Here is an 18347-nt window from a genome sequence, read left to right on the forward strand (position 1 = left end):
AGGCGCTCATTTTGCGGTCTGTCTCGCGCTTGAGACGAATTCGTACGAATATTCGTGAATTCTTGTGATTGTGTATACGAGACATTCGCAGCGCAGTGAGTTTATAACAACAATAACAAAGCCACGAACGCATGAATATATGCGAATACATACGAATGACACAACTTGTTCCTAGCCCCTAGATGATATATATTGTCACAGATTTTCACACAAACTTTTGCCGATTTGAATTTTTAGCATGTTTTCAGACATTTTACAGACAATTTTCTGAATACTGACCCTTTCTGGCGCCAGATTGAAAGAACGGGTTTCAGGATTAGACTGTCGGTTTTTATTTTAATTTTGTTGTGATTTGACACTATTCGTTATGTGTAACAACACACATTGACTTATTTGTACAAGTCATTTCGTCATGCATCATTTACATTACCACGTCATCCTTGTAAACGTGGAGTATATTTACTTTTTGCATTTCATAGTTGTGCCATATAATTAAAGTTAATTTCAAGGAATAAAAAGTGTGATGAATTCTTCTTCCGATTTTAAATTGCGCAAATACAGAATATAATGGTATCCAACACATATGTTTCCATATGTGATCATATGTGAAAAAAATTCAAATATACGTAATAAGACAACTTGTTTGCCGTCTGCACACTCCACCACACAGAGAAGTGGTGAAAGTTTCATCGACGCATGACAAAATGACTTGACAAATGGCTGTCATTGTATATGTGTGTGTGTTGTTTACGACGTTTGAGTGACAGTCAAACCCCACGACGATGAAAATGAAACAAGTTCTTTTGCGTCAAGATGTCTTTTGCATACACGAGAAATTATACAAACCCGTTGTATTTGAGAATGGAAAAATAGTGATTTTGACTAGGGGCTCGGATCTATATAAAATCATATTTTATACGCACTTTATATGCAATATATGCATTTTATATGAAATATACGCAATATCCACAAAATATCTAAAACAATAAATAAATGTGTATATCGCGAATATTTTGCGGATATTGCGTATATTTCATATAACATGCATATAGTGCATACAAAGTGTATATATTACGGTTATTTTGGATATCGAAGCATGTGAAACGTCATTTTCTTATTAATATACGTGAAATATCCGCGATATCCACAGTTATACGCATTTATACGCAAAAAGTAAAAATATATGACGTTATATGTAAAATAACCGCAATATATGCAACTTATACGCGATATATAATTCCATACTCTGAAGCTCCGAGCCCCTAGGATTTTGACACAAATCCTACGGTCGACACGCTTTGAGCATCTTTTGTTTACAAAATCGTTTTAATCGTAGGGAATATGGTTGCGCTGCTAGCAAACAAAACGATTTTTTTCTTTCACTTTTTCAACATTTATCCGATGTTTGTGCTTCTTTGACATGAAACTCTCAATCATGTTTCGAAAAAAAGTAACTTTGAAAATGTATTGCGCATTTGATTCTATCTGTTTTGCAGTTTTTCGATGTTTCTTACACTTTTCAGAGTCATTTTTCATTGTTTTAAAGAGGTTTTTCTTAACGACGGAGAAGTGTTAAAAATTAAGGGCTTGTGACGTGTGAAATATGACAGTATTCCATATATTTCACAAAAAACTCGATATTACGTCATAATTTAAAAGAAATATTTCTGAAGGATCTAGAAATTTTATGGTGTTTCTCGATATTCTTCTATCAATTGAAGCTTCACTATTATTTGTACTATTATGGTGAATATTGCGAACGATCTGTCAATATTTGAAAATATTTCATATTTATCTTGTTAATTATTCTAATGTTTACCTAGTTTCTACAATTTAACAAAATAGCTTGGGAAAGAAAGGGTAGGTGGTATCATACTTCTTATTAAAATCCAAAATCTGATCAAGCTACTTTTACAATGCCCATTTTTTTCTAAATAAGTTACAAAAATCAAACAGTAAACATTCGATCACAAATAATTGCAATTTTTGTATCGCGAATACACAGTATAAAATTCAGTTGGACAACTACAGTCCGGATGGGTTTAAATGCGTAATTCTTTATGGATTAGTAATAATTAAACTGCAAGAAAGAATTGGTCTGAGTGACTATCGCAAGGAAAATGAATCATGCCTGTCAATGCATTTCTCGGCCGAGAATGGGAATTCTACTGATAACAGGGTATTTTTTCCCTATGTGCGAGGTCGTGCAATGCACGAGGGCGCAAAGGATCTGAGGGCGTTGGTTTCCAAAGAGCGCAACAATTCGGGTGCTAAAACACAAGCCTATTCGTGAGCTTCCAAATTGTTGCGCTCTTTGGACGCTTGCGCCCTATTTTGATTGTTTGCATAGAGCGCTGGAGCGCCTTTTCTGCTCGCTTTGATTATGAAATTTTGCTGAAAATTTTTCTTTTCAACATAAGCACCCAAGCACTTTCGGCGCTCTCGCGCAGAGACTTTTCTACCCTGACACGAAGTTGTGTAATGAAAAATGACGCCCCTGGGGCGCCGCAGGCCCAAAAATTGAAAAAATAGATCATTTCTAGGGGCGCACATATTAAATTTGCACAAGGGCGCCAGAGGAGTGAAAAAAGGCACTGACTGATAAAGTGAGATAATTTGTGAAAATTGTGATTTAAATAAACAAAACGAACAAAATAATTCAATTCTTTTATGTTTTTTTTTAATGGTGTTCTAATAACTAGAGAACATTTTTATTGAAAAAGCTCCTGAGAGTGAACATTCTTCCCCGTTTTGATATTCTTACACTTCTCAAAGCTTCTCTCGAAATGTTTATTGTCACATTGAGGTCAGTAGTGAGCTTTCATCCGAAAAGTTTTCACGGTTTCTTGCAGAGGGCACCAACGTAAATATATTTCAGATCGCATACTTCCATTAACTGAAATCAAAAAGAAAAAGAAAAAATAAACATGTTACAAAACTCGATTGTGATGTGGTGTGGAGTGGGTGGAATACGAGCGAAATGCCGTAAAAATGCTCGACCATTTCACAAATTTTCATCAGAAGAGGTGCATTTTTGTCACGAAAATGTATGATCTCAAAGCATAGCGGAGCTAGGATATCTATTTTTGCCTCTAACATTGTTTTTCCTCACATATCCATTGCTAATACGCTACGGCAACACAATTTGGTCATATACTTGATCTCAGTAACTCCGCTTGTTGGACCAAATAATTGGAAAAAGTTAGTGGGATCTATATCTTGATTGACCTTGTACTCGTTTTGTTTCTATGTTTTCCTACACCATGCTCTATTCTTAATTTTGGACTACAATTTCTAAGTAATAGCGTTCTATCTAAACACCTCTCGATTTGTAAAAGTGTTTGTTGTTTAGGGGACACGAATCCATCGAAAAAAGAGCAAAAGTACACCGGTTGGATTGTAAGAGTGTTTGAAAATCGTAATAAAATAAGGAATTAGAAAAAAAAGACACATGGAAATTGTCGTTATAAATATCATAGAAGAAGCAATTTTATGTTTTTGATGCTATGCCATGCAAAAGGCATGCAGGCTCATTTTTAATGGGCTGTTTCATTGTTAATTTACTCAGTCACACCAAAACTGGGTCGCGATAAGATCACAAACTATTTATAAAATCATATTGCCGTTGCCTGAGCATGCAAGGGTTTCGAGTGCGAGCGGTTATCTTTTCACTTTCCAGGTTCGCACATTTGATATTTTTCACTCAATCGGACTCGAGGCCTATGCGATGCGAACGATTGACGAAGACCATACAGATGTGTTAATATTCACCGATCGCCGCATAAATGGTACACCTTCCCACAAATTTATTAAAAATAGATTCCCGTTTTGAACTGCGCTACTAAAAATATCACAATTTGACAAAACACGAATGCTTCAGCTTCTTCAACTTTTCGTCCATTTCCACAAGTTGATTTCCGAATTATGTGCAATGATTTGAATTTTTTTCCATTTACAATAAAATCTCTCCTTCCTTTGAAATCGGATTGTAGCATAAACATGCACCGACTGCTTAATTGATATCCCATATCCCGGTTCAAAAATTATCTCGAGGCAGGAATTTCGTATAACACACATCCTCGGATACGTGTACGTTATACTCTCTGAATGCATGACTCATGGTCTATTTCGTTATTTTCATTGTTTTCCTTTCTTTTATTTGTTTTCTCTGTCTCATTGCAAGAGCATGGAAATTCTTTAAAATTTACAGTATGAATGCTAAATTGTCTAACTTTCGCATAAAAAGTTTGCTTGAAATTCGTCTGTGACAAAATCATAGGTTTACCTGTGGAAAATCAAAGCCGAATCCGATGCATTGATCAAAATTTATTTTATCTATGTCGACTCATGGCGAAGATTACATTTTTTTTATTTTTAAGTGGAAGAAAAAAAGAACGGTATAATAGTAATAATAATAATAATAACAATAACAACAACAACAACAACAACAGCAACAATAAAAATACAATAATAATCGCGAAAACTTATTGGGCATTCCATCAACGATGCGACGGTGTTCGTAGACTTATGCTTGTGATATTTAACGGTAAGATATTCGTCCAATATCGGTGTGGTCGTAATGGCGATGCGCACGCATAAAATTTCAACCCGAACATCATCGATGTGTCTACACACAAACAAGCAATTAGCAAAAGACATATATACGGTGCCCATTGTCGTATCGTGTCTACAGCCGGAATTAAAAATCAGTGTCCACATTCGAACGACTGAGGTCCCGCGATCAGTAGATCATCAGCTTTACTCCGAACTTATCTGAAATATATATCGGTGATTCGGGTGCGTTTAAATTTATTTTTTGCTGATATATTGAGTTGTTGGTGTTTTGTACGAACATATTTTAGCTTCGAGTGTATTCTCCAAGTTTTTGCTTCGATATTGGAATTTAAACAAAAGTAAGAAAATTCAACAAAAATGTCTTCAGCTACTCGAGCTACAAAATATTCATATCGCGCTAGCAGCGGTGGTGTTTCTGATGTCAACATCGAGTATAGTGCCGATTTAACTGCACTCACCCGATTGGAGGTAAAGAAATAAGTATATTGGTAAAGTTTTGGTTTGGTTTAAATTCGAGATAAGAGATGTACATCGTATAAGCATTCGGAAGGGCATTATGATTTGCTCCTAAATTTATCGTTGGTGCGACATCGCCGCTCCAACTGTTTACAAATGATGAATTTATCATAGAGATTAGTGATACATAGACGAGTGATCAATTCCACAATAAGCTACAGTGAATATTGTGCTGCGAATCAAGATTAATTAAACATGCAACATAGTTGGTCTATGAAGTGGCCGAAATGTCCTCACTTCAACTATAATCATTTAAGCTTATGGCCAAATCCAAGAATATAATATTGTGCACATTGAATATAACGAATAGAAAATCATAATGAGAATCAAAGCAAACTGAAGTGAGTAGAAAATAAAAAGTGAAAATGAATATGTATAACGTTACGTAAGTGCAAAATATAAAATTGTGAAAAGATCTATATTTATACCACGTTTGAACTGCTTCAAGTGCCGAATCTGTATGTGTCTATAAACTGAGTTGTTCTGTTTTTCACATACATATAAACGTGTGCGAATATTGCGGCGTTTAGCCAGGCACCTTAGTCGTATTGGATTTGAACTGTTTGCGGAATGCGAAAAATTTGTACTTCGACTCTACCCCATGTATTTAAGTAATATAGCCAGCGAACATTTGAACACATATCGATGCGCGCTATATCGCCGCACCTAAAACTCAATCATGTACATGGATCACATTTGCAAATTGTCGTTTGCGAGAAAAAGAACACACACACACATAATTCAAGTTTGGAATGAATAGAGACCAATATATACCTACGTATCACACTATCAAAATCCATTGTCGTGCATCACATGTTTAGCATAAGTTAATTTTTGGGCAACCCGGAGATAATTCCAACACATTGGTCACATCCGCAATGTATGCCGTTTGATCTAAAAAAAATTCATGACCAGTATATTACTGATATACTCACGTACCGTCGCACCTCCTTACACCCACTTTCTAGAGAAGCTGAAAAGTTTCGTAATATGCTGAAAATGTGATGGACGATGATGACAACATCATTCTTTACTCAGTCGAACCGCTTTAACTTCAATGAATTTAATACATTCCCCTTTTTTGAAATTTCAGGACAAAATCCGTTTGATCCAAGATGATCTTGAATCCGAAAGAGAATTGCGTCAAAGAGTAAGTATCTTTTGAGTATTTATTAGATTACCGCAAATCGCAATGCATGAAAGCCTGTCAAATTTTGAAGAATACTCCATTTCAATGGGTCCAGGATTAGGGTCCTTGTATAGAACACATTACAAACTAACACTACATTAAAATTACGAAGTCGATTCTATAAATTGGCATGACACTCTTCCTGCATTATTCAACACACAGTGAATTAAACAAATGATTCAGAAAGAAGCATTTCAGATGAAAAGCGAAACCGTTTAAAATCTTTTGAAAAAGGTGAAAAACATAAGTAACGAAATATCAATGGATAACTTTATTTATAAATTTGTGAATCATTCTGTAGTGGCTTCAGCCGAGGAGCATTCATTGTACACCCAAATAACAACTTGGCAATCAATAGAGCGTAAAATTCAATATCGATAATGGATGCAGCAGAACGCTCTCTGAACTCGGCATTTTGAAAGACAAATTTCACGATTTTACGCATTATTCAAATTGAAAATTTGTTGGAAACCAACGAAAAAAAAAATACATTTCTGCCTCCTCATTTTTCTTGCAAAATGGAAAAATAAAAATATAGAGCAAATTTTCAAAAAAATCATTCTGATTCGTTCGGAACAGTCAGCATTAAATCTGACGCTTGTAGGTGTGCCAGAGCTTCTTATGACTCAACGACCATATCATCTTTATACGCGAATACATTTTCACACCGCTTATGTGAAAGAATTCCTTGAGTAGGTGGTAATGGGATGGCATACTCACTCACTGGGCGAACGTGAAAATGAACGAAAATAAATAAACTTACACTAACACCATTTCGACATATGTGTAGAACACATCGAGCAGGCAATTCAAAATTCCACTGTGAAAACGTTTTGAAAAACGTCGTTTTTCTACATTCCGACAGCGATTGATGTTATAAAAAAAGAACCGAAAAATTGATTTTTTATAGAAAGATTGAAAATCCTACCATGACAAATGGGATAGTCAGTAAACTTTAACATTTTTGATTCTCTTGAAATGAGAAAAAATAGAGACCATAGCATGCCACTTATTATCACGAGAACTGTGGAATAGTTTTGTGAATGTTTAATACAAAATAATTTCATCGTTGGCATGTGTTCAAAATGGCACAACTGTGCGCCTGAAAAAGTCGGAAAAGAACACGATGCAATATGTTATGTGTTCCTGCTAAATGCACGAAATTATTCTGCGAAAATGTGAAGCAAATGAAAGAAAAAAACAACAAAACAAAAGTAAGAATTCACGCATATCTGAAAGTTTATTCCAAATTAAATATCAAGCAAATGATTGAAATATGGGTTATATTAGATTATTTATCGTGAAGAACATTTTCGTATCTGTTGTAACTAGAATATTACTTTTCACCACATTTGCAAATTTGTACATTCATCAAATGTACGCTTCAAGACTTTATATTCCGTCCATTTTCATGTTTCTTTCACACGTTGCATAAACCGAAAAATCAACAGTTTTTGAAAGAATAGTCGAATCCAGGGCTCAAAAATGTGGTTTGCACTTTATGCAATTGAAGTAACATGAACGTACAACAGTCCATATTCAGTCGGTAGCCCATTCGATTTTATGCTGAGTTTTTGTTTTTATAAAGCATGATTTTGTAGGAAGTTACTGACCTTCATTGGATGTTTGGCTAAAAATAATTTCGACAGAAATTAAACATCATTAAAACAGTCAAGTGATTCACCCATCAACGCACACACTCAACAAACGCAAACAATTCGAACTTCAAACAGGAGTCTCTGACTCATTCAATGATTCGATTTTAAATAGCAATCTAACTCGCTGAACGAATATATGTGCGAAAAACTGACAAATCCAATGCCACAATTGACCCGCTTTTCGTATTCGCTAACAGATACCATTCACATTACCATCATCGTTCAAATGGACTGACAGTTAAAATGTGAAATCTTATTGCTCTTTACAGATTGAACGTGAAAAAGCCGATCTTAGCGTTCAAGTGATTCAAATGTCTGAACGTTTGGAAGAAGCTGAAGGTGGTGCCGAAAGTCAATTCAACATCAATCGCAACCGTGACGCTGAATTGATGAAATTGCGAAAACTTCTGGATGATGTTCACTTGGAATCAGAAGAATCCGCTCACCTTTTGAAGAAGAAGCATCAAGAGATTATAAACGACTTCCAGGAGCAGGTTGAACTTTTGACAAAAGCTAAATCTAGGTAATCAAATACCCCAGTTTGAACAGAAAACCAATTAACTAGTATTAAGACATTGTGGTGCGAAAACGAACCGTTTCTATGTCATTTGAAGGAAAGAAAAAAAAATACACACAAACAGAGAAAATGCGTAACGCACAGCGGCGCGAAGGAAAGGAATTTCGATTTCATAATAGTAACAAACACCTATAAATTGTGGAACGATGCGAGCGGGAGATTATTTTTAATTTTTCCAAGGTGTGCCTCCTCTCTTGAGCGGCGGTATTTTTGCATTCTGATAATTTACACAGCCACTTCGGCTATTTAGCTATGTTTATTCGCTGGCGAAATTTCGTCTCTCTTTTTTTTTTTTCTCTCACTCTATTTTGTCGACGTTTCGTAATTCGTGGACACGAATCCTAAATCGAGTCGAATAGTGCGAAAAAGAAGAATGTATGGAAAATTCAATGGGTTTGAATGATTTGAAATGTAGCGTTCCGAAATGGCCGATATGTTTTTGTGCCGCATGAAAGCGAGAACACACGCTACAGCATGTGACTTTATTTTTAGACACTTTTTAAATTCGTGCGATTCTTCGGGCCAAATATGTCTGGTCTACCGTTTAATATTTATCACTTTTTTTATTTTTATTCATTTTTCTGTTTGCTCTTTTCAAACACATTGGCACCAGTTGTTTCGCTGAATAGCAAGAAACATTAGCACTGAATTAATCACTAAACAAATTCAATGACCGATTTTTAATAAATGCAGGAAAATTATGATTAGTTAATCAGTCGGCAGAATGATATGTAATATGCACTCTCTAAACCAACATTCAATTGTTATTACCTTTCAGAACTGAGAAAGAGAAGTCGAAATTCCAAGCTGAAGTATACGAGTTACTCGCTCAAGTCGAATCGGTAACTAAGGAGAAGATTTTGAGTTTCAAACAAGTAGAAAAGTTGGAAATCCATGTCAACGAACTTTCCGTTAAAATCGAAGAATTGAACCGCACCATTGTTGACATCACATCGCACAAAACTCGCTTATCCCAAGAAAATGTTGAACTCATCAAGGATGTTCAAGACTTGAAATTGAACTTGGAAAGTGTCGTATACTCAAGACAACAGGTTGCCACCCAATTGGAGGATGCTCGCCGTCGTTTGGAGGATGATGAACGTCGTCGTGCTTCACTAGAAGCTTCATTGCATCAAGTCGAAATCGAATTGGAATCGGTTCGCGTCCAATTGGAAGAAGAAGCTGAAGCTCGTTTGGACTTGGAACGTCAATTGGTCAAAGCTAACGGTAGTGTATTTATGAAGAGTTGGCTTTGAAGTATTGCTCATACTTATAACTATTTTCAAAACTTACCCGATCGATCAAGTCATTTAGCGGACGTGTATTAAATCATGGATCTCCTTTATTGTTTCTAATTGCAGCTGAAGCCCAACAATGGCACGCTAAGGCCGATGCAGAAGCCGCTGCCCGTGCTGAAGAAGTCGAAGAACTTCGTCGTAAGTACTCCGCTCGTATCCAAGAGCAAGAAGAGCACATTGAACAACTTTTGGTCAAGGTTAACAACTTGGAAAAACAAAAGAGCCGTTTGCAAAGCGAAATCGAAGTTCTCATCATTGATTTGGAACGTGCCAACGGAACTGCTCGCGAATTGCAGAAGCGCGTTGACACTCTTGAACGCACCAACATCGAAATCAAGGCCCGTTTGGAGGAAACCATTCAATTGTACGAAACTGCTCAACGCGATCTCAGAAACAAACAAGCCGAAATCATACGTATCAACAACGAATTGGACAAGACCAAGGACCAACGCGATACATTGCAACGTGAAAACAAGAAATTGGGCGGTAAGACAATTGCAAACATTACAGTCATCATTCCCGCGAATCGAATATTAATCAAATACATTTTTGTTCATTTACACATTCATCAACAGATGACTTGGGTGAAGCTAAGAGCACCATCTCTGAATTGACCCGTCGCTACCATGAACTTGAAATCGAGTTGCGCCGTCTTGAAAACGAACGCGATGAACTCACCGCTGCCTACAAAGAAGCTGAAGCTGTAAATATCAACAATCTTTTAATTTGGTTATTCTATTTTGATGACGATTTGTCTCATTTTATTCTTTTTTCTTTTTGACCAAAGGGTCGCAAAGCTGAAGAACAACGTGCCCAACGCTTGGCCTCTGAATACAACCAATTCCGTCATGAAGCTGAACGACGTCTTGCCGAAAAAGACGAAGAAATCGAAGCCATTCGGTAAGATTGATACGCATTTTTGATGAAAATAGTGAAAAAAGTATTCGACACATAATTGAAAAATCTAATACATATTGATGACGGAAAATTTTAATTGCGGTTGCTCCGAAGAAGAAGAAGAAGAAGAAGAAGAAGAAAAAAACGATTTGGCAACATCTATTCATATTTGACGCATATTCCAAATGCTCATTCTTTAGACGTTTGCAATTAATTATTTCAAGAAAAAAGGTGCTTGCCGAAATTGCAGCAACAAAAACAGCTCTGCACCATATTCCTTTCGAGCAAATGGTAGGAAATCAAAACTAGTGCCAAACAGTTGGCGACTATTCATGATTTAGTTAAATTTAGATCAATTTAGTTTTGCGAACTTATTAAAGATTTTATCAGAGTATTTTCAGCTGAAGCCTTAGCGTTCATTGCGATGATGAGCCGCCTTTCTTGAATTTAAAGCTTGATATTCATCAATAGATCGAATGGACCGAAAAACGATAGTTTATTCTTTTCAAACGCATTCAAATGATTGAATGCTCTTGCTAGAGATTCTCAGTTCTCAAATGATGAAATAACAATTCGCACAATGCAATTCACAGTTGTAATTATTTTTAGAATAGCACTGTACATATAAACAATTGATTGATTGATTGATTCAATATTTCACCAATATCTATTGCGTGAATATCATTATACACTGTATAATATACAGCCAATAGGAAATGAAATCATCGTATCGATCGATTTTTGAAGGTCGATTAATTCACTATTTAATCGAACCTAGCTGCGGAGTTCTCGATCATTTCGATAGTAATCGTTGATCAAGCCGCATAGTAATAGAAGCAATAGTTGTACAAGTCTGAGTGTGTTGGCTTTCACAGCAAACTTGTAAGCGAAAAATAGTTGAATATCCCTATAAGTCTAACAAATAGAACACAAATTTAACGTTTCCAACGATTTGAAAGAGAAAAAAAACACTGTTAAAGAGCGTGTACGGATTTCATTGGCCCTTGAATTCCGAGACGTAGCGCAAAGCAAAAGGACAGACCCAAATACATCGGAATTGAAAGCCAAATAAAAATAATGCTATATTGAATGTATTTGCAATACACACATCAAGAGCAAACCATTTGTATTCGGCGGATTGGCGATTTAAATTAAAAACGCGAAAACAGACAGGGGAATCTGAGTAAAAACAAAAATAACAACAAAAACTGAAGCAAGAAAAAAAGAGCGAAAGTAAAGGAAAGGAAACAGCGGCATCAACAGCAACAGCAACAATAACAACAAAAAAAAAACAGCGGCAGCGGCTAGCTACACTCATAATAGCTGAAATAAGGCATACATAGCCCGGACTAGTGTGCGTTTTTAGAATTTATAAATAAATTTTTCAATAATGGCAACAATGCAACAAATTGCTAAGAGACGACCCCCCACCACATCAATCTATTCAGATAATTACGGCTACACAATTAATTTTTACCAACCAATGCTCGATTACTTAGACGCGAAGGCACAAGGCACAAAACCTCAGTTACCTCATCTACCGTGGTCGAATGAACGTGGTTTGAAAAAGTACTGGCCGTGCAATTCAGTGCCAACATACACTAGCAAAGATATTGAAAAGTACAGCGACGAAGTTGTTGCGCACGCAAAAAATCGCGAACGAAATTTCGAAGACTATAAAATAATTAAACGGTCTCCGTTGGCAGTGACGAAAAGTGCGATTGGTGCGCGTTTAAGTCATCGATTGGGCCGATCAAAATACGAAACTGTGGAAGAACGAACCATTCGAAGTCTAGAGGAACAGGCGAGCGAGCGACATCTTTCTAAAGTTATGGATGACATCGAGAATATCAAAGCGCGATTTAATGCGCACAAAGACGTGGAAATCTCTACTGGGTTAAAAAATGCCATTCGCGGCAAATCAGCCAGCCAAATATCGGCCGCATTACTGGCTGAAAGTGAGAAAAACATCAAAGTGTCACGTAATCAAGAAGATTTTTTGATTACACAAGCACAGCAGTCAACGCAAAGTTATGGCCGAGCAAAAGTGACTAAACGCTGCACACATATCGAATTTGTTGATGATCGTCTTATTGACAATTTGGATCGTAAGGTGGGCTCGTCGTTGTGCGACGTCAAACGTCAATTGCAGTCATTCAATCAGCGAACATCGGATCTTTATTATGATTCAAGGTGTTGTCATAAGAATAAGTTTTAAACGATTCGAATCCAATCGCTGTGCAAACCAAATTAGATATGACAAAATACACGAAAAGAAAAGAAAAAAGAATAGAAAATAAACAGTCAGTACAGATGCAAACAAACTACATGTACTTCATTGTCCGTAGGAATGATGAGCTATTTTTAGATGTTACTTGTGCCGTCCTGAACAGGCAAACTCAAACAGCGTGTACATGTCTTACATGCATGACACATGGTCGCCTTTTGAACGTATCGAAAACACAATTTATTTTTATAATTACAAGAAGACCGACTATTGCAAGGGAATGAAAAAGAGCACAAGAAAAATTGATTCAGATTTTTATGATTGTATGAAAACCATGAGTGCGTTACATCATCATAATCACCCAATTATTCGACCTAAATTTATGCAGCCAAAACATCAATCTAAGAGGCCAAAAATATATCCAAATATTGATTTGCTCTTGTCGTTTACTTTCTTTCTTATCTGTTTGTCCTTAATAGATATTAATATAAATAATAAGTTGAAATTCTAGCGAATGGTTCAGCAAGCGTATGCAAATCTCAAACATTTGGTACTATCAATGTAATGGTGTAACGATTCTTTGCCATTCATAGATAGTACCGTTGAATGGAATGGTTTTGTTTGTTGAACCGTTTGATGGGAAACCACTGTGAATACATGTTACCAACTAATTTTGTGTTGATTTCCAAATTTACAGCAAACAAACTGCCATTGAAATCGAGCAACTCAATGCCCGTGTTGTTGAAGCCGAAACTAAGCTCAAGACCGAAGTTGCCCGCATCAAGAAGAAGTTGCAAATTCAAATCACTGAATTGGAAATGTCCCTTGATGTTGCCAATAAGACCAACATTGATTTGCAAAAGATTGTCAAGAAACAATCGTTGCAATTGACCGAATTGCAAGCTCACTACGATGATGTTCAACGTCAATTGCAACAAACCCTTGACCAATACGGTGTTGCTCAACGTCGCATCCAATCGATCACCGCCGAATTGGAAGAAATACGTGCCAATTACGAAAACGCATTGCGTTCAAAACGCAATGTTGAATTGTCATTGGAAGATGCCCAGACTCGTATCAACGAATTGAGTGTTATCAATGTTAACCTTGCATCAACCAAATCAAAACTTGAGGCTGAAATTGCCCAAGTTGCTCAAGACTACGAAGAAATCACTCGTGAGCTTCGTATTAGCGACGAACGCTACCAAAAAGTCCAGGTAAAATGATTTAGTGAATTAATGCGTTCGAAAATTGGATGCTAAGAAATCTACTTTGAACTAGGTCGAACTTAAACACACTGTTGAAATATTGCACGAGGAACAAGAACGCATTGTCAAGATTGAAACTATCAAGAAGTCATTGGAGGTTGAAGTTAAGGTAAGGTATACACGTTTGGTGATAGTGCGAGTGTGGGAGAGTTACAAAATCGAATTATCTATGTGAATTGTGTTCCAATGTTCCAAACAACCAGAATCTCTCGGTCCGTCTTGAAGAAGTCGAAGCCAATGCTGTTGTTGGTGCCAAGCGTATCATTAGCAAATTGGAAGCTCGCATCCGTGACTTGGAACTTGAATTGGAAGAAGAGAAGCGCCGACACGCTGAAACCATCAAGATCTTGAGAAAAAAGGAACGCACCGTCAAAGAAGTCCTTGTCCAATGCGAAGAAGATCAAAAGAATGTCATCTTGTTGCAAGAGACCCTCGAGAAGGCTAATGCCAAGATCAACCTCTACAAACGTCAATTGGCCGAACAAGTAATTGAGACATTTGTGTTTTTAAAAAAAAAGAATCAATCATATCATCCAAATTGATTGTGAATGTCATTTTTGTTAAAAAAATTTAGGAAGGAACTGCTCAACAATCGGTAACCCGTGTCCGTCGCTTCCAACGTGAACTCGAAGCTGCCGAGGATCGTGCCGATCAAGCCGAAAGCAACTTGACGCTCATTCGTGCTAAGCACCGCACTTTCGTTACATCGAGCACAGTGCCGGGATCTCAAGTATACCTCGTCCAAGAAACAAGAACAACAAGCGTTGAATAAATGAATCCCATCACTCACAACACATACTCGAACATTTTTTACAGCAAACAATTTGATCAAGCAAAATCAAACGCACTCTTTAAGAAAATTAAAAAAAAAGAATAAAAAAAAAAACAACAACAACAACAACGCCACCAAAAAGAGAGAATTTTTTCGAATTCAAAATAATTTACCATCTGAATCGACATATAGCAAATGCTCTAAATTCATCAAATTACATTAAATTAATAATACATTATTTAGTTAATTTAACGAATCAAATGAATGATCATTTTTTTCTTTTTTTCACATACATACGAAAATTCTTATTTATTTTGATCGCGATGCAGTTGAAGGGAAAGAAGAAAGTCAAACACCAACGTTCAGCAACAACAACATATTCAGAAATGAAATGAATTTATTTGATTTATTATAAACATTCCCGGCACAATAGATGAAGATTTATTTTCAGAAGATCGGTGTCAAGGCCGGGACCTACTAATTAATGAATAAAACGCACATAAAATTAGCGAAAAGCATAACAACACTACTTTTTTTTTACATTTCGAGAAGAAAAGAAAATCACAGATACAGAGACGCTAAAAGTATAATGCTCGTCGTTCGAAAAGTTAAAAAAAAAAACAAAATCAGAGAAAGAAAATAGTAAAACAAACATTTTCTCTCTAGCAACAAAACGCATTTATACGTGTTCAACCGAATGTGGAATTTGCAATTTGTTACTATGTCTTTTGAATCAAACAAGAATTCATTCGCTCGCTTTTATTTTTTTTTTGTGTTTGATATATATAATTTTGCATCATTTTTAAAATCATTTTTAAGAGACTAGAGAGAAAATGGTTCGGTTAATTTAAGATTAATTTAGAATTGGGATTTCTCTTCAATTTTAACATTGTTTTTATGTGTGTTGTAGTATGCACATAGCATTATAATTGTTTAAAATCGATTGTTGCATTTTTTTTTTTAGCTAAAGAAGCCCGTTGGACTTTATAAAATTTCCACATCATTCATTTATAATATATTTAAATGAAAATCGGCGAGGAAATGATAAAACTTATTTCGCACTAACATCATAATTTTATCGATAGAATAAGGATAACTCCCATTTTGCATGAAGATGAAATCAATTTCAGTAACTTTCATTTCGTGAACAACAACAAAAATTTATTGAGAAGCGTGCGCACGCCATCATAACTAATTCAGTTGCTCTTGTTTGTACAGCTTTTGACAATGGTTTTTTTTTTTCAATCAAATAGAGGAAAAACAATTTAGTTTATAATATAATGATTAAAATATCAAAACAATAGTACTAGTAGGTAAGCAAATTTTATTGGTTTCGCATTCATTAACATTTTTTTTTTTATTAATGAATCATTAAACAATTTTTATTTCAAATGAAATAAAGTTTTCAATTAAATTTACTCGTTTTGCTTTCAATCATTTGCGGCATTTTTCAGCTTTTTGAATGGTGATTGATTTGATTCAGTACTAATACAGCTAATTTCTTTAGCACCGTTTTGCTTTTTCATTTGCTCATTTCTTTTTAGGTCGTATTTGGCTTGTTGTTCGCTCACTAAATTCGACAGTGATGGTAACGTATCGTTGGCAATGTTTTGCCGAATAGCCTTGAAGAATTCCAAGTAGTGATGTGTGTTGTGACTGTGAAGGTAGACATTATGCGATTAAACTTTCGTTTAAACTTGAATATTTTGAATACTTACATCATAATTAGAATGGGTGCTAAGAGTTCTCTGGTATTCACTAAATGTTGCGTATATGCTCTTGTATGATTTCGGCAAGCCAAACATTTACATCCTTTCACATACGGTTCGAATTGATCTTTATAACTGCAACAAAGATACACAACAATCACATATAGAAATCATAAGGATTTTCGGAAATTCTTCATATACTTACATTGGATCCGATAAATCGATTGAAAACTGATGTGAGTCTGGCTCAACGTTTGTATCCAAATCAAAATTGAAGGTAAGTGCTTGATTGATAGATGTCATTAAATAGGCGTAAGTAGTATCGAATACATCCACTCCTAGTTGAATCAATTTGATAATAAGCGTTGGGCTATAATGATACGAAAATATTATTATTATTGTTGCAGAATTTCATTACATTCCTGATAAAACGTTATTTCCATTTGTTTTTTTTTTTATATACCACTCACCTATATGCACCGAGCATGACTTTCAATTTGTTCGTCGGAAGTAATGCATTGCATTTCTCTATAATATCACACACCTTGTTTGAATCGACTTGATTGGCGCTGTTGCCATTGCTGTGAAATCCGTCTAGAAAATATCCACCAATAATTTCTTGATTTTCGTATGCGTTGAGCAGTTTTATCGTTGCTTCTCGATTCTGTATACTGTATCCGCCTTCGATAGGTGCTGTTGACGTATGATAATTTTATTACTTTCTTGATAAATTTGTTCTTTTTTTCTTCATTTTACAACAACTCACCTAAAAGCATCGATCCAGCTAGCGATGCTGAGGTTTGGTATAGCGAGGCACAAGTTTGGAAAAAACTTTCTGTACGTTTCACAGCGTTAAATATCCGTTTATTTCCACTCGACTCATTTGTATCACCATCGCAGAGTGTATGGAATAGATCTGGTTTGAATGTTTCGACCAATTTCATGTATCTAAAACGAGTGAAACCACCAATTTCTAAATTAATGACTCATACAACATTTTGGAATTCCGATTTAGACATACTTTTCGGGTGTTATTGATATTTTTCCGGCACGCGTCAAAATTGCTACGGAATTACGGGAATAAAAAGATTCAGTTATGGCGCCTGTATCTTTAAGCGTAACTAAGCTGAAGGTGTGATCTAATCCAGCGAATTCTGCAATGCCTTTTTGAGAAAACGTAAGAGCTTCTTCCATTATACTTGTCGTTTCAAGAGATACTTGAAGGCCTTGCTTCTCCGTTGTAATCATATCGAAAACTTCTCTGCTTAAGTGTGGAACAGAACCAACCTGAAAATAGTTACATCATTTGTCAGTCAACAGCTTTCTAAAAAATAAATCTCGATTTAATGAAAACATTCCGAATCAATACCTTTGTATAGTGCAAAACAAGTGGTGTTTTTAATTCAAAATCAGATTTGGTTAGAGTTCCGATTCGACCGGAATGCTTGGACACTAAATCTATAATGAATTTCATGGTCTTGGCTTTGGTATATTAAATTATATATTAATAAATATTGATAAATAAATAATAAGTTTTCGGTTTTATTTCGTCATCAATTTTATTTATCGAATTTAAAACAGAAACTTTGAATTTTATGAACCCATGTGCTTAGTTCAGTAAACTGTCAAATTGATATTGTTCAAATGTCAATTCCATGCAC

General features: G+C 35.6%; 3 protein-coding genes across 3 annotated transcripts; 2 read left to right on the forward strand and 1 right to left on the reverse strand.

The window, feature by feature from the left end:
- Window positions 1-1494: 1494 nt before the first annotated feature.
- LOC129575582 (paramyosin, long form-like) lies at window positions 1495-15498 on the forward strand. Its single transcript, XM_055459407.1, has 12 exons — window positions 1495-1746; window positions 4380-5043; window positions 6185-6241; window positions 8208-8461; window positions 9294-9742; window positions 9877-10299; window positions 10389-10516; window positions 10601-10713; window positions 13635-14154; window positions 14219-14314; window positions 14409-14690; window positions 14780-15498. The coding sequence occupies exons 2-12, from the start codon at window positions 4933-4935 to the stop codon at window positions 14975-14977; spliced, it is 2631 nt and encodes an 876-aa protein (XP_055315382.1). The 5' UTR covers window positions 1495-1746; window positions 4380-4932; the 3' UTR covers window positions 14978-15498.
- On the forward strand, window positions 10774-13374 carry LOC129575591 (paramyosin, short form-like). Its single transcript, XM_055459423.1, has one exon. It carries the CDS (start codon window positions 12101-12103, stop codon window positions 12926-12928), a length of 828 nt encoding a protein of 275 aa, XP_055315398.1. The 5' UTR covers window positions 10774-12100; the 3' UTR covers window positions 12929-13374.
- Window positions 15499-16284: 786 nt separating the features above from the next.
- On the reverse strand, window positions 16285-18337 carry LOC129575588 (queuine tRNA-ribosyltransferase accessory subunit 2). Its single transcript, XM_055459419.1, has 7 exons — window positions 18056-18337; window positions 17708-17973; window positions 17453-17634; window positions 17157-17379; window positions 16892-17056; window positions 16696-16821; window positions 16285-16633 (listed from the first exon to the last, which is right to left on the reverse strand). The coding sequence occupies exons 1-7, from the start codon at window positions 18158-18160 to the stop codon at window positions 16408-16410; spliced, it is 1293 nt and encodes a 430-aa protein (XP_055315394.1). The 5' UTR covers window positions 18161-18337; the 3' UTR covers window positions 16285-16407.
- Between the last annotated feature and the right edge of the window lie 10 nt (window positions 18338-18347).

The sequence above is a fragment of the Sitodiplosis mosellana genome, unplaced genomic scaffold, assembly GCF_009176505.1.
Source record: "Sitodiplosis mosellana isolate CC-2019 unplaced genomic scaffold, AAFC_SMos_1.0 Smas_scaffold_6167, whole genome shotgun sequence".
Taxonomy (NCBI): domain Eukaryota; kingdom Metazoa; phylum Arthropoda; class Insecta; order Diptera; family Cecidomyiidae; genus Sitodiplosis; species Sitodiplosis mosellana.

Coding starts and splice junctions, on each gene's coding strand:
- LOC129575588 (XM_055459419.1), bottom strand. CDS start 18,160: ATGAAATTCATTATAGATTTAGTGTCCAAGCATTCCGGTCGAATCGGA. Junction 17,057..17,156: donor GTCATGCTCGGTGCATATAG/GTGAGTGGTATA, acceptor GTATCATTATAG/CCCAACGCTTATTATCAAAT. Junction 16,822..16,891: donor ATCGATTTATCGGATCCAAT/GTAAGTATATGA, acceptor TCTTTGTTGCAG/TTATAAAGATCAATTCGAAC.
- LOC129575591 (XM_055459423.1), top strand. CDS start 12,101: ATGGCAACAATGCAACAAATTGCTAAGAGACGACCCCCCACCACATCA.
- LOC129575582 (XM_055459407.1), top strand. CDS start 4,933: ATGTCTTCAGCTACTCGAGCTACAAAATATTCATATCGCGCTAGCAGC. Junction 6,242..8,207: donor AAAGAGAATTGCGTCAAAGA/GTAAGTATCTTT, acceptor TGCTCTTTACAG/ATTGAACGTGAAAAAGCCGA. Junction 10,517..10,600: donor CCTACAAAGAAGCTGAAGCT/GTAAATATCAAC, acceptor TTTTGACCAAAG/GGTCGCAAAGCTGAAGAACA.